This window comes from Macaca thibetana, chromosome 14 (assembly GCF_024542745.1).
Source record: "Macaca thibetana thibetana isolate TM-01 chromosome 14, ASM2454274v1, whole genome shotgun sequence".
Taxonomy (NCBI): domain Eukaryota; kingdom Metazoa; phylum Chordata; class Mammalia; order Primates; family Cercopithecidae; genus Macaca; species Macaca thibetana.
In genome coordinates this window covers 117,984,680-117,999,192 of record NC_065591.1, presented here as the reverse complement: position 1 = coordinate 117,999,192, position 14,513 = coordinate 117,984,680, and the positions used below count along the sequence as shown (strand labels likewise).

The window sequence follows — 14,513 nt, the reverse complement described above, 5'->3', positions numbered from 1 at the left end:
AAAGTCGGCAATAAATATCCCCAGCACAAGTATTCTTAAGCCTTTTCCAATTGGTCACTAATAAAAGGCAGACAGTGACATCTGAGCCCTTTCTGCATGGCTGACCCGACACTCCAGGAGACTGTGAAGCCAACTGGGATGAGCAGAAGAGGCAGAGCCAATGGGAGGGCTCACCCACTGTCTCCTGCACCACCCACACAGCTTTCTAATGGGTACAACTTCAGATTTGCAAAGCCTCCGTTCTCAGCTCGGGGACTCCGCAAGACAGGTGCTCCTCTTGTCCCTGTTTTAACAGTCCCAAGCACAGGAAAGACTTATGGATAGTGATGAAAGTAAGAATGACCCTTTGTAAAACACCTGTCTACCAAGACTATTTACATATAAAACCTCTCATGCTCACAGCAGCTTTGCCAGGGAGGTGTGTCATCCCCATTTTTCAGATAAGGAAACTGAGGCTCAGAAAGGGTGAGGCACTGGCCTCAGATCACACTGCTAGGGACAAGGTCAGAGTTCCTTCCCAGGCCTGACTGACACTGTGTTCTTCCTACTGTCCAGGACCCAGGCTCCGACAGGTGAGCCATCGGTTGGGTACTCCGGGCAGGTGACGGAGGGTTACCCATCACTCATGGTCTTGCTTATATTTTTTTCCTACCCCAGAATGACATTTCTCCTCCATCACTTTCCCCATATGATGATTCCTCCTCCAGGATGCCTTCTCTGCTTCCTCCCTGCAACTCCCTTGCTTGAAGCAGGACTCTCCTAAACCCCCAAAAAGCTTTATATGACTTCTCTATGAGACCACTTTATCCCTTGTAATCCAGTGACCTGTGGTCAAATGTGACCATCCAAGGCTCTCAGCGAGTTTCACAGAATGTCCTGAGAGCTGAGGGGGGCAGGTAGGGTTTCAGCTGGGCTGCCCACACTCACAGGCATGCAGGCGGGTGTGTGCATGTGTTAGCACCAGGCTCCTTAGAAGCAAGGGCAATCATTTCTGACCTTATATTAGTGACCCTCACTTCCTGTCCAGGTCTGGCTGGGTTTAATCCTAAGGGGAGTGGCCATGTCCCCTCAATCTGCTGCTGGAACAAAGGCCAGGCCAAATGACCAGTGGAGAAAGGGGAGGCAGGGAGTGAGCCCACCCTTGGGCTACCTCATGATTGACTCTGAACTGCCTCCAAGCGTGGATGGGAAGAGAATTGCCCAGGGGTCGGGTGCAATGGCTCACACCTGTAATCCCAGCATTTTGGGAGGCTGAGAGTGGGCAGATCACTCGAGGTCGGGAGTTCAAGACCGGCCTGGGCAACATGGTGAAACCCTGTCTCTACTAAAAATACAAAAATTAGCCAGGCATAGTGGTGCACACCTGTAGTCTCAGCTACTCGGGAGGCTGAGGCAGGAGAATCCCTTGAACCCAGGAGGCAGAGGTTGCAGTGAGCTGAGATCATACCATTGCACTCCATCCTGGGCGACAAGAGCAAGACTCCATCTCAAAAATAAATAAAAATAGATGATCTGAGGAGGCTGCCTTGTTGGTGGGGTGAGTACTTGTTTGAGAATCAAAATCTGCGTTTGAGACCCTTGGTTCAACAACCCACATCGGATAGTGGTGAGAAAACAGGGCTGAACCCAGATCACTGGGGTTTCAGTAACACCTGAGCTAACTAAGTGAATTTGCGCAAGTCCCTGCTGTGAGCCTCGATTCATCTATAAAATGTGGGTAATATGGCTAATGTGCATGCCAGAAACAACGTATACGGTCAAAGACCTGGCATCAAGGAAATCTTCCATGAACAGCATTCTTGTTTTCTCCTGTCAAGCCTGATTCCTTGAGACTCCAGCCCACCATGTGATTTCTCATCTTTCTCCTGTGTGGTGTGCTCTGCATAGTATCTGCCGGGTTAGGAGTTTATAATGCAAAAGCAATTTTCCTGCAGTGACCACCGATCTCAGCAGACCAACAAGAGCAGGCAAACTCTAAGTGCAAAGGCACATGTGACAGACATGTAACCGACGCTCACCCACAGCTGGGAACACAAGACAGAAAAGATAGCTGTGGCCCCTGCCCTCAAGAAGTGTACCCTGTTTCTTCCTTATTTGTTTCATCAGCATCTGACATATAGTAGATGCTCAATAAAGGTTTGGAGAAATTGATGAAGAAGAGGCAAAATGAGAAACTAGAGAGAAGATGAGAAAAAAGATTCCCTGTGGGTCACAGGAGCTGCCTAGGAAGAGAACTGGGCCTTCAATGAAAGGTGGGGTTGCTTAGCAGGAGGGGGCGCCTTGGGCAGGGTCAGGGAGCGAGGTGCATCCCAGGACAATGAAACAGCGAGGAGAACTCGGGGCAGGTGGCCTTAGTGATCAGCCAGCACAGGGGTGCTGTGGAGCTCCCAGGAAGAAAAGGAGCTGGATTTTGGAGATTAGAATCCAGCATGGAAGGTTGGGCATTGTCCCGGAGAGAGTGGAGAGCCATGGGAGGTCCCACCCTTTAAAAGAGGGGAGCCCTAAAGCAAGTGGTGAACTAAGAAGGAAATCCAGGTTCAGCACATTAATGGATCAGGCAAAGAGAACATTCAGAGTCTGTGGCAAGACCCCAGGTTGGGGCAATGAGAGCTTGAACTTGGGTGGTAGCAGTGGGAACAGAGAGGAAAGGGGAAGTCTGAGAGATGTGCAGCCTGCTGGGCTAGGCTCAGTGATGGTGACACACTCAAAAAAAAGCATGGCACCGGGCGCAGTGGCTCATACCCGTAATCCCAGCACTTTGGGAGGTCGAGGCAGGTGGATCACGAGGTCAGGAGTTCGAGACCAGCCTGGCTAATACGGTGAAACCCCATCTCTACTAAAACTACAAAAATTAGAAGGCGTGGTGGCGTGTGCCTGTAGTCCCAGCTACTCAATAGGCTGAGGCAGAAGAATCACTTGAACCCAGGAGGCAAGGGTTGCAGTAAGCGGAGATCGCGCCACTGCACTACAGCCTGGGCAACAGAGTGAGACTCCATCTTAAAAAAAATAATAAAATAAAAATAAAAGTGTGGGATGGGGAGGTTGCACCGACTGCCAAGGCTTCACACCAGGGGAACGTCATCGGGGAAAATGGGAAGCAGAGAAGATGGAAGTCTTGGGCCGGTGGAAGGTGCTAGGTGTGCCACATCTCTACCGAGAGCAGGACCCGAGCCTGGGAGGCACCTACTCTCTGTTCCATCTGAGACCCTCAGGTGTGATGAGGAGGGGGCATAGCTGTGAGCTCCTGGAGGGGTGACCAGGCCTGTTCCCCTGCTCCTCACCAGACAGCACAGTGCCTGCCTCACTGCAGGGTTCAGCCAGTGTGTGTGGAAGAAACAGGTTCTCAGAAGCTCACTGTCTACTTAAGGTGCTAACCCAGGAGGCTGCAGAGAATGACCTTGGGTTCACTCGCATTTCACTTCTTTAGAGTGGAAAAGAAAATGAGGAAAATAAAGCAAGTAGAAGCCAGGCACGGTGGCTCATGCCTGTAATCCCAGTACTTTGGGAGTCCGAGGTGGGAGGATCACTTGAGGTCAGAAGTTCAAGACCAGCCAACATGGCCAACATGGTAAAACCCTGTCTCCACTAAAAATACAAAAATTAGCTGGGCATGGTGGTGCACACCTGTAACCCCAGCTACTCAGGAGGCTGAGGCAGGAGAATCGCTTGAACCCGGGAGGCGGAGGTTGCAGTGAGCCAAGATTGCCCCACTGAACTCCAACTTGGGCGACAGAGTGAGACTCAGTCTCAAAAGAAAATAAAGAGTTGGTGGGTGAGGAGTATTCTTCTGGCAATAACTTACAGCCATGGCTCAAAAGCTGTGCTCTGAGGGGCTCTTGAGCCCAAATGAGAGGCCTCAAGATCTGTCAGATGGATGAAAAAAAAGTGGGCTCCATCCCTCCATCTCCACCTTCATCCATGGCACCTCAACTTTTATCCACTCTAGATACTCAGTAACAGTTTAAAATTCATTAAAAAAAAAAAAACTCATTGGTTTAAAAGAGAAAAGTAATTATAGTGACTTAAATATAATGTGCAAAAATTAAAATTAGACTGAAAAGGGAAATTGTCAGAGTACTGTGTCCCATCCCCAAAAATAATAGTTTGTAAATCATGTCCTTTGGGTGGATTTTTCCTGTGAACTCATCTGCCCTAGAAACAGTCTTTCCATAGAAAAGCTAGTGGATCCAAGCAGACAGAATGTGACAGGCTCTAGGAAGGCTTTTTTTTTTTTTTTTTTTTTAGACCAAGTCTCACTCTGTCACCCAGGCTGGAGTGCAGTGGGGCGATCTTGGCTCACTGCAACCTGTGGGATTCTACACCTCCAAGCCTGCTCAGATGGCATCGGGCGATGTTCCTCCTCGAAAGGCCCTGTCCTACTCAGCTCCATCCCGTCAGGTTCCTTTCTTGCAGACCCCAGGTCTTATTCCAGGGATCTTGTGCCTGCTGCCACCCCTGACTCTGAGACACCCACCAAAAGGGTCTGTAGCCACTCAGAGTCCACCTCCACGGCCTGCTTTAACTGGGCCCCCCTCCCAGCGTTGCCTTCCTCCAGAGCCTGGTTTCCATGGTGATAGCCCCCTCCTCTCCCTGGGGGCTCCAGCCAGTCCACAACTTACCCTTGGCCCTCAGATGCTTCCTGCACCCCACCTCCCCGGGGGCCCTCACCCAGTACCTCCCACACCTTCCTCCAAGAGGATGCGGGATGGAGAGAGACCGGGACTGTTACCCATTGTGGGTGCTTCCTAATAATGGACATCTCAGAGGGCTCGGGCACTGCTTCATTTAAGGCGCTCTCATTATAACCCCCTCCGAGTCCAGCTGACAACCTGATAATTCTCTCTGATAGCACAATCTTCGGCAGTCACTGCGGCTGTCTTGACTCTGTCCTTCTTGCAAGAAAGATTTTGAGATAAAAGGATGAGCTGTGAAATCATCATTAGAGTAAAAGGAGCCTAGAGAAGGAGCCCTTTCCGCCCACGCCCTCCCTCTCCATGCTTCCCCTCACGCTCCTCCCCTGCTTCCTTCTCTTCCTCTCCCTCACCTTTTCTCTCCCACGTCCTCACTTCACTCCTCTGCTTTCTCTCCAGTTCCTCCCTCCTCTCCTCTTCTCCTCTCTCATCTCTTCCCTCCTTTTCTACCCTGTTTTGGTGCCAGAAACAGTCTAATTACAACAGAGAGCTTGAAGAGACAGAGAGGAAAAAAAAAAACCCTACCATACATAGCTGATTAAAATGTCCTATGAAATCTAATTTGTAAAGCTCAAATCAGAACAAAAAGTGTTACTCCCACAATTCAAGGCCAATTGGATTTTTAATGAGACTCCTCAGAGACCCTGCCAAGCTCTCATCAGGTTGTGAACTCGGCCACCTTCCTGCCTGCCCCCAGCTCTCCACCGTGAAACTCACCCCTCCTTCTGGGGAGCCTCCACCCCAAGCTCTGCTGCCATCCAGGCTCCCCTGGGTTGATACACACCAAGTGTCCCCCTCTTGGGGTCATCTGTTGCTGAGAGCTCAGTCCTAGGTGTGGCCCAAGCCTGGGGCTTTTTGTCCCCAAGATGGGCAGTAGCCAGTGTCCAGGACCTCTGTGGCTGCCCCTGACTCTCCCAGGTCGGGGAGGAGAGGCCACAGCATCAGCAGCTGGCGCGCCAGGTTCCATTTTGCCTCAATCAGGTCTGGGTCTGAAGAGCAGGAGGTAGGATAAAGGAAAGAGGGAGGGCTTGGAATGCAGATGGGCCCCTGCTGAAACCCCCGCTCTACCACTCATTAGCTGTGTGACCTTGGGCAGGTTACTGTGCCTCTCTGATCCTGGTTTCTTTGTTGTAAAATGGGGCTATTTCTGCTCTGAAGTATAATTAAGTGGATCACAGGAGAAGGGGTTATGTGAAGCACTGGTCGTATTGTGGGCCAGATGCTCAGTGAATGTCAGCGTCCCATATGTCCATTCAACTGTGGACTCCCAGGAGACACAGATCACATCACACCTCCTCATCAGCAACTCCCTCCAAGGCCAGGCATGAGGATCTGCACATAGTGTATGTAGCTCAGTAGAAGACAGCATGGTCTTTGGAGCCAGAAAGACTTGGATTCACAGCACCCCCCACCCCCACTCCCACTAGACAGTTCCCTGGGCAATTCAGTTAACCCTGAGCCTCCGTTTCCTAAAGCCCTGTAAAATGGGGTTGACAATGCCCCATACGAGTGTTGCCACAGTGATAACTAGAGTCAGGGCATGTGCTGTATTTGGTGAGCAATTCACAAGCACAACTCCCGTTACTATTTTTCACCTCCCTGTGCCTCATTCCCCCATCTGGAAAATGGGGATAAAAATGGTGCTTACTGTTTTTCGGTTGTTATGAGGATGAAAATATTAATGAACTAATATTTTAAAGCCTCAAAATAGAGCATGGCATCTTAAAAGCATTGTGGGTGGGTTTGTTTAATAAAATACTGTCAACTGACTCTCTTCGATGGTTCTGGCCATCTCATTTTGATGTGGCATGGTGTTCCTAATGATTTTTTCCCAAGTGATTGTGAGGCTGGAGTAAGGTCTGCTGCGGAAAAGAAATGGACAGGGAGGACATGGTGGGACAGCACACCTCCTCAGCACGCCTCCTGCCACACTGCACCACCACCCACCCCTCTGAACTTGGCCCTCAGCCCACCCCAGGAGCCAATGAAACAACAAAATGATTTCCTGAATTCTCAGGTTTAACCAAAGCCACACCACCCTCCATCGCCCACCTTCTTAACACACAGCCACCACAGAATGCTTCTAGCTAGAGGTCTCTCTCTCTCTCTCTCTCCTGTTTCTGCCCTGTGGAACTGTGTGCCCAGCACATGGCATTAAGTAGGAGCTCACCAATGCATGGGAAGTGGCACATCCCAACGGTGGAAGGAGATGGCCCATAGGGAGCTGGGGTGTGGCTAGACCAGTCCATGTGTTAGGGACTCATGGGCAGAGGGGCCGGAGCTGGAAGCCAGCTCCTCACAGGAGGGCATAGAGCTGGGGCTGAGACCAGTTAGGAAGTTCTACCAGACCCCCAGCAGAAAAGCCAGGTGATCCAGGAGGCTCAGTCTCCTGGGCCAGCCCTGCTCTGCTGCTCTGCTTCCATAGCTGGAGGGGAGCCTTCTCACCCCTGCAGCCAGCAGGTAACTGACCGTTGTGTTTGTCTCCTTCCCAGGTCAAGTCTATTCCTTCAGCCAGCAGCCCCAGGACCAAGTGGTGGTGTCGGGACAGCCAGTGACGCTACTGTGCGCCATCCCTGAATACGATGGCTTTGTTCTGTGGATCAAGGATGGCTTGGCTCTGGGTGTGGGCAGGGACCTCTCAAGTGAGTACCTCCAGACCTCCTGGGGCAGGCCTGGGGCTGTCACTCCCTTACTAACCCATCCGCCTTCCTAGGGAGCACCCATCTTCACAGGCATCTGGGTATCAAATCTCCAGCTTTCACTGCAACTCCTCAGGCAGGATGAGGTTAGACAAGCACTGCACCCAGCATCCCTAGACTCTGAGGGCCTCGGATGTGCATAATGAACCATGAGCAAACCCTCAGTCTAGCGGTGGGTCCTAACCTAACTCGACAATGCCCTCGAGCATCTACTCCAAAGTCAAACATAATTCATGTAAAGTCCAGTTTCCAGAAATCAAGTGTTCCTGTGTCTTGGCCCAAGATGCACCCCCGCATTTATTAAGGCATGATTATTAAGAAAATACAAGTCACAACCTGGTTCTTCCAGGCTTCTCACCCATTAAAGGGAACCAAGTAAACTGAAAATTCACAAAGACACCTGGTTGATCTTAGGAGCTATCACGAGATGGGAAGAAAAGACAGGAAGTATTAAAAATAAATTTCAAACCATGTTCGGCTTGGGCAGGCTGGTGTTCAGCAAAGCTACCCTGGGGCAGGCAGTGAGGGTTCCGGTGGTTGTTGATGGCTGACATGTGAACTCACTGGCCAGTGCCGACAACAGATCATTTGTTAACTATTGTGAATAGCGACCCAGTAAGACTATACAGATGCTTTTCCAATCCATCCTCTTCCCTGGAGAAAAAAAACAATGGCTCCTGCCCCTGGTCACACACCCTTCAGCTATCATTATTCTGTCCTGCAGGTAGGCAGTGGTTGTTTGTTAGGCTTGGCATACACAGTAAAATTCAGAAGGAGTGACCCCTGGGTGTCATTCCCCTGTGATTTGGGAAGAGCTGAGGGTGGAGGAGGAGAGAAAAATATTATTCAACTGAGAAGAAACTTTGCGTCTCGCGTGGTGTACGGCTGCAGGAAAATAAAAATCGAAGTGTACTCAGGAACATGATGGCTGGGAAATTAATATTTTAAAATGTGAGTTATATCTTGCCAAAAATGTATATGAAACATTATAGCAATGGTCAATAGCAGGCACAAGGTTTGAATGCTGCAGCCCAGCTGAGCATGGATAAAATACACAAAAATATCTCCAAAATATACTGTGCTGCCATAAAGTTTAACTGTTATGGGAACCAGTCAATTTCAGAGACTCCGAACGCCTTTACCCTAGAGAAACTCGGGGAGTGATACAACCTTCCCAAACTAGAATAGTTGGTGCACTGGATGGCTCTGAGTTGGGGTGAGCACTGCCGCTAGTTAAGGAGGTTGTCTGAGGTCGCTGTCAGTGGGTCTCCAACTTCCGTCAGGGACTGGGGTCTTGTTGGGTCAGTGGCCAAGAGGAGGCTCAGGTCAGCAGGGATGGTGCAGAGGGTGGTCATCCCAGCACGGATAACTGACTCTCTAGCATCCAGTGGCATGAATGGCTTTCTGGGATCCAGGACTGGTACCTGCTCAGGGCTGCAGGACAACGGCCTCTGACGAACTGGGGCCTGTGTCCTCTCCAGCTTGACTTGGTTTGCCTCTCCGTACAGAGCCAACAACCTCAAACTCCTGATAAAATACTTGCCCTGTATGTTATCACTTGTCCCAAAAACAGCATCATGGCAATCATGACAGATACTTACATGCTCAATTAACTCTGCTCGCTTGCCTGATGTGGAAACAGGCAGGACAGCCCTCAACTCAATTCAGCAAGTACTTGTAGAGCACTTAACACTGCGAAAGCTCTCTTACAGGGAAACTGAGGCCCAGGGTTGTGGGATTTCAGCCTGCTACATCTCTGTCCTCTCCCACTGTAACCGTGTGGCCCCCCCTGAATCTCCCAGAAATGACACCCTCCCTGAAGTCCTAAATGTTTTTCTAGTCGCCGAAGCTGGAAAAAAGAGTCAAAGAAAATGATTTATAAACGCACTTCCTCATATTGATAGAACATTTTTCTTCTAAGAAGCTCAAGTACTTCACAGACATTATCTCATAAATCTACAGTGATCCGGAGGGAGAAAAGAAGGATTTTCCCGTTTGTTGGACAGGTAAACAAAGTCACAACTGAGAAAGAAATTGACTCAACTCTATAACCAATCCCAGTGCATGAGACCTACCTGTTAAACCCAAAGGGCCCAGATACGCTGTATGCTCTCCCTTCTAAAGATGAAGACCTGTGTGGCCACCTGACCTCATGACTTACCTTTCTCTTCATTTAAATTGGCATTTATAGACCACTTACAATGTGCCAGGCACTTTACATAGATTATCCTATTTAACCTTCACCATAACCTTATAAGGTACTGGTATTGTCCCCATAAAATGGGGACTGGCACATAGTAAGTAGTCTATGAGGCACAAAGAAGTTAAAGTAACTCACCCAAGACAGCAGAGCTAGGAAGTGATCCAGCTGGCACTGGAACCCAGGCAACTCGACTGCAGAACCCAGACTCTAAGTAATTTTGCTTCCTTTGGGAGTAGCAAGAGAGAGTAATGATACTGTGGAAGGAGCTAGAACTTTCTCAGAATCCATGCTTCCGAGTCTGTTTTTCAAAGATGCTGCCAGTCCTTGGGATAGCATCACAGCTCGCTGCCTAATTAGGCAAATACAAACAAACCCATCACTGATGTTTTCAGCAGCTCGTGAGAGCAAAATCCTGCTGTTGATAGCTTGCAAGACAACAAAAACAGAAGCTCCAGCCAAAATGCCTGCAGGAGACCAGAGACTAATCACAGGATAGTGGGATCCAGAGGCTGGGCTGGAGGGGCTGGGGGTGGCCAGGCAGGTACAACGAAGGCAGCAGCAGCAGGGAGAGGATAGGGCTAGAACCCATTTCCAGCCCCTCTCCTGGCCCTCGGAGGAAGACAGCTTAACTCACCTGGGCTCCTTCCCAAAGCCCGGCAGAAGGCAGGAAGTGTGGGCAAGAGGAGAGGCCGTGCTCTCAGGGGTGCAGCCGAGGCCTTGTGAGCTTTTCTGGCCAGGCCTGCACAGCGGGGGATGACAGGGCCATTTTATTGCATGATGAGGATGGGAGCCATGAAGACATGAGTCTGAAGGGCCCTGCTGCACAGGAAGCACTCCAGAGCATGGCTGGCAGAGGATCATCACGGCTACCTCCCCCGACCAGGCACGAGTGCTGGTGGCCCCTTGTCCAGCCCACCCCCAAGGAGACCTGCCCCACCTCCAGAAGACGCTTCACTTATGATGGTGAGAGGGGCCTTCAAGCTCATCTAGCCTGATCTTTCACCTTGTGTAGAAATCACCTCTGCAACATTCCTGAGAGGCGATCATCCAACCTCTGCTTGAATACAGCCAGTGATGGGGACCTCACTACCGTCTCTGGCAGCCCAGATCCTTGTTGGATACCTCAAATACTTGAGAATATTCTAACGTATCCCGCCCCCCACCACATGTTAATTCTGCCTGTTGGTGCTAGCGTCGCCCTTGGGAGCTCAGGAACACATGTAACCCACACGAGAGACTGTTTGAAATACTTGAGGCAAGCTCTTGCAGGTCTCCCTGTCTGTCTTTGTTTCTGTCTCTCACTAGCTTAAGCCCTCATCTTCTCTTTAAAAGGCTGAATGTGTCCCATCTCATCCTCCCACAGCACCTGTCTGAGAACGCTCCCTGTGCTCGTGAGGGTCCTTCAAAAGGAGAAGCAGTCTGGGGCTGCCAGAGGGGAGTGGAAGCTGAGGGCAGCCTCTGAGGAGAGAAGGGAATGAGGACAGAGATGAAGAATGGCGGGGATTGGGGTGCAGTTGTAAATCCACACAGTGAGGGACTCAGGGGAGGGCAGAGCTCGGTGAGGAGATGGATGGAAAGTGGATCCTACTGGGAGAAAGTAGGGAGGTTTAGGTCCTGAGACCCAGGAAAAAGAGGATCTGCCCAACGTGGCCAGCCACGACTTCAGTCGGCATTTATTTTCAACCCTACACAGCAGCAGGAGCGCTGATTAATGATTTATATTCTCAAACTTTTATTTATCTCTTATTCATTGCCCATGGTACAAGGGGCCCCCAATTCTGAAGTGTCCTGAGCACTTAAGTGCGTCACCAGGCCCTGGGGTTTGTGGTGGGACATGAGGAATGATGAGACGGGGCCACTGTGGCTCCAAGTGACCCGAGGTTCCTAGACACTGGGAGGGTGGGCCTAGATTTCTACTTCCTGTCCGTCCTGAAACGAAACTTTTTGCAAAGTCACTCTTGATCCTTTTCTAAATATTTCTCTTTTTCCTTCCTTCTCTCTCTGACTGTCTTCTCTCTGTAATTCTCAGCCTGGGTCTCTCTGTCTGTCTCTCTCTCTCTCCACTCTATCTTATCAAAATGCATGTCTGCTCGGTAGACCACAGTGCTGAGCCCACCACTTTCCAGAATAATAACCCAGCGGTGTCTGTCCACACTTAGCGTTTCCATCTCTTCTCCCTCTTTCCTCTCTAACAGTGGCTCCTCTGATTTTCCTGAACTTGAAACCAACAAGACCCTTACATGGCCGGCCTGGTGGCTCATGCCTATAATCCTAGAACTTTGGGAGGTTGAGGAGGGAGAACTGCCTAAGTCCAGGAGTTCAAGACCAGCCAGGGTGACATAGTGAGATCCCATCTCTACAAAAGATTAAAAAAAAAAAAAAAATTAGCCAACGTGGTGGTGCATGCCTGTAGTCCCAGTTACTTGGGAGGCTGAGGTGGGAGGATCACTCGAGTCTGGGAGGTGGAGGCTGCAGAGAGCTATGATCCTGCCACTATACTTCAACCTGAGTGACACAGCAAGACCCTGTCTCAAAAACAAACAAACAAAATGCCCTTATACACACACACAGAGAGAGAGAGAGAGCGTGCGCCAATGCCTTAGGAAAGCTCTTGCATTTGTGTTCCTTGAACTGAGATCAGAGCCCTGAGCAATCACCTGCTCTGCCAGCCTTATAGAATGGCCCCTGCTTGGGTCCCCCACTCTGTGCCTCTTTGTCATGGGAGTCCCCTCCACCCCGCCCCAGCTCCCTGACCTGCCTGTTGTCTCCACAGGTTACCCACAGTACCTGGTGGTGGGGAACCACCTGTCGGGGGAGCACCACCTGAAGATCCTGCGGGCCGAGCTGCAAGACGATGCGGTGTACGAGTGTCAGGCCATCCAGGCCGCCATCCGCTCCCGCCCCGCACGCCTCACGGTCCTGGGTAAGAACCATCTGCACACGGGGCAGGGACACTACGTGAAGCACCAAGGGCTCAGCTCCAAGAGGGTATTTTTTTGGTCAGACATGGAGAGACTCCCCTCTGGGGATCATCCCACAGGGCTCCAGACACTGCTGCTTCTACAAGGTCCATGCCCACCTTCCCACCCAAACGGGACAGGCGACGGCTCTTTCCCTAGGAAACCAGACAGCCAGTGCCAGCGGACTCAGTCCAACTCCAGTGTGTTTGATGGTGCCTTAGGCAGCTAATTAGGGCTCCTACGTGCTTATTTATTCCATCAGAAAGCATGCTTTGCACACGTTATCTAAGCCAGGCTCCTGGCCAGGAAGAATGTGGCACAGGCCGTGGGTCCCTTCTTTCTGCACTGACCCCCACTCCAGTGCTAACAAAGCCCTATGTGTCCACCTTCTCTGTAGAATCAGCGCGAGAGTCTCCCCATGATTCTAGTATCTATGTGGACACCAGTGACCCCCGTGACTTCTCCACCCCCCACTGCTCCCTGGGAATCCTGGCTGACCGGGCCTTCCTAGGAAAATTCATCTCAGGTCCTTATTCCAAATCCTACTTTTCCCCTTGGTCTTTCTTCATCTTATGTTCCCAGGAGCCCAGCGTTCCTGGATCATCCTACCTGAAGGCAGGGGATTGGGCTCGGTGACCTCTTCAACCACCTAGTTCTGATTTAGAGGTCAGTCCTGGGAGTCTCCCTCCTCTGGCCAAAGGTTACTGAGGATCGAGGCTGCTGGGAACCAGGCCTTGCACATAAGTCATGAGAGCTCACATTTGCCAAGCAGTTCACCGTAGCTCTCCAGGCTCTTTCACGCACTTGACCTCCACTGTTTCTGACGCTACTCGGTGGGACAGGGACTGTTACCCCAGGTGAGAAACCAAGGCCCACAGATGCAAAGGGCTTGGCCCATGGGCTCCTGGCCAGGGCTCCAGGACTTCACCTCGCTGCCCCCTTACATGAGAGTCTGTGCCAGGCACGCATACAGGAGGGAAGTGGGAAAGCCCAGGCCCACCCCTTAGCAGCTGTTGTGAAGGTTCAACAACAGGGTCAGCAGCTGGGGTGCTGCCTCCTCTCCTGGCAGCTAAAGCACGCGGCTGCTCAGAGATGAAATATTTAAAAGCATGTCAGGTTATCTTCAGATCTACACGGCCAAAGACACCAGGGCAGATTATTCCAAGCAGTGCAGCAGACAGGCCCCGGAGGACCCCTTACCAAGCTCGGAGCTTGGCTTCTTGAGACACAGGGGAAGAACTTGGGGCCAGCCTCAGAAACCTTCTGCAACCTTTGAAATCTCCCCTGGCCCGCGATGAAAGGAATGAGAAAATCAACCTGTTCCGGCGGGGGTAAATAAGTTGGGATTCCATGGCCAGGAAGCGGGCCTTCCGAGGAGTAATTGGGGTATTAAAGGCAGCAGCGCCGTTCTCATTTCTCCCAAGGTGGTGACTAAAATGAGAATGAGTCTGCCATGTGGTATGGGGGTTGTGGGAGGACAGGAGGAAGAATTAGTTTCTGATTTTGAGGGTTGTAAAATGCCAGAACAGATTTGCTAAGTTGTAGGCTCCTCATCTTCAGAGATGGTTCAGCCCCTCCCTCCTCAGAAGAATCTGCCTCTACGGACTCATACACCTTCTAGAGGGGCCAGAGGATGCTGGAACCACAGGAACATGAGCATTGTCCACTCCTCTGACTTCACAGGGACCAAAAATAGATGGAGCCACATCTCATCCTTAAGGCTGTATCGACTTCCCCAGTCCTGACGTGATCACTACACGTCCTTTCCTCTCTGCTCTATGTTAGGTAACAAAGTCCAACGTATTAAAAGTCCAGATTATTTCAAATGTTTTACAGATGAGAGAATGGAAACTCAGAAAGGCAAAGGCACTCACAAGAGGTGACACAGCTTAATTAACCTTCAAAATCAACTCCAGATTTTTCAGCTCCAAGCTCTTTGCCTAGCCTTCTGTTCCCAGAT

The 14,513-nt window shown here is 50.7% G+C and overlaps 1 protein-coding gene across 2 annotated transcripts in view; it reads left to right on the top strand.

Annotated features, from left to right (window-relative positions):
* Window positions 1–14,513, top strand: part of KIRREL3 (kirre like nephrin family adhesion molecule 3) — a 578,853-nt gene that overhangs the window by 465,719 nt on the left and 98,621 nt on the right. For both annotated transcript variants that reach the window (XM_050755683.1, XM_050755682.1), the window contains exons 3-4: window positions 7,184–7,333; window positions 12,367–12,516. In XM_050755683.1, coding sequence (XP_050611640.1) covers window positions 7,184–7,333; window positions 12,367–12,516 — 300 coding nt within the window. The remainder of the gene's footprint in view (window positions 1–7,183; window positions 7,334–12,366; window positions 12,517–14,513) is intronic.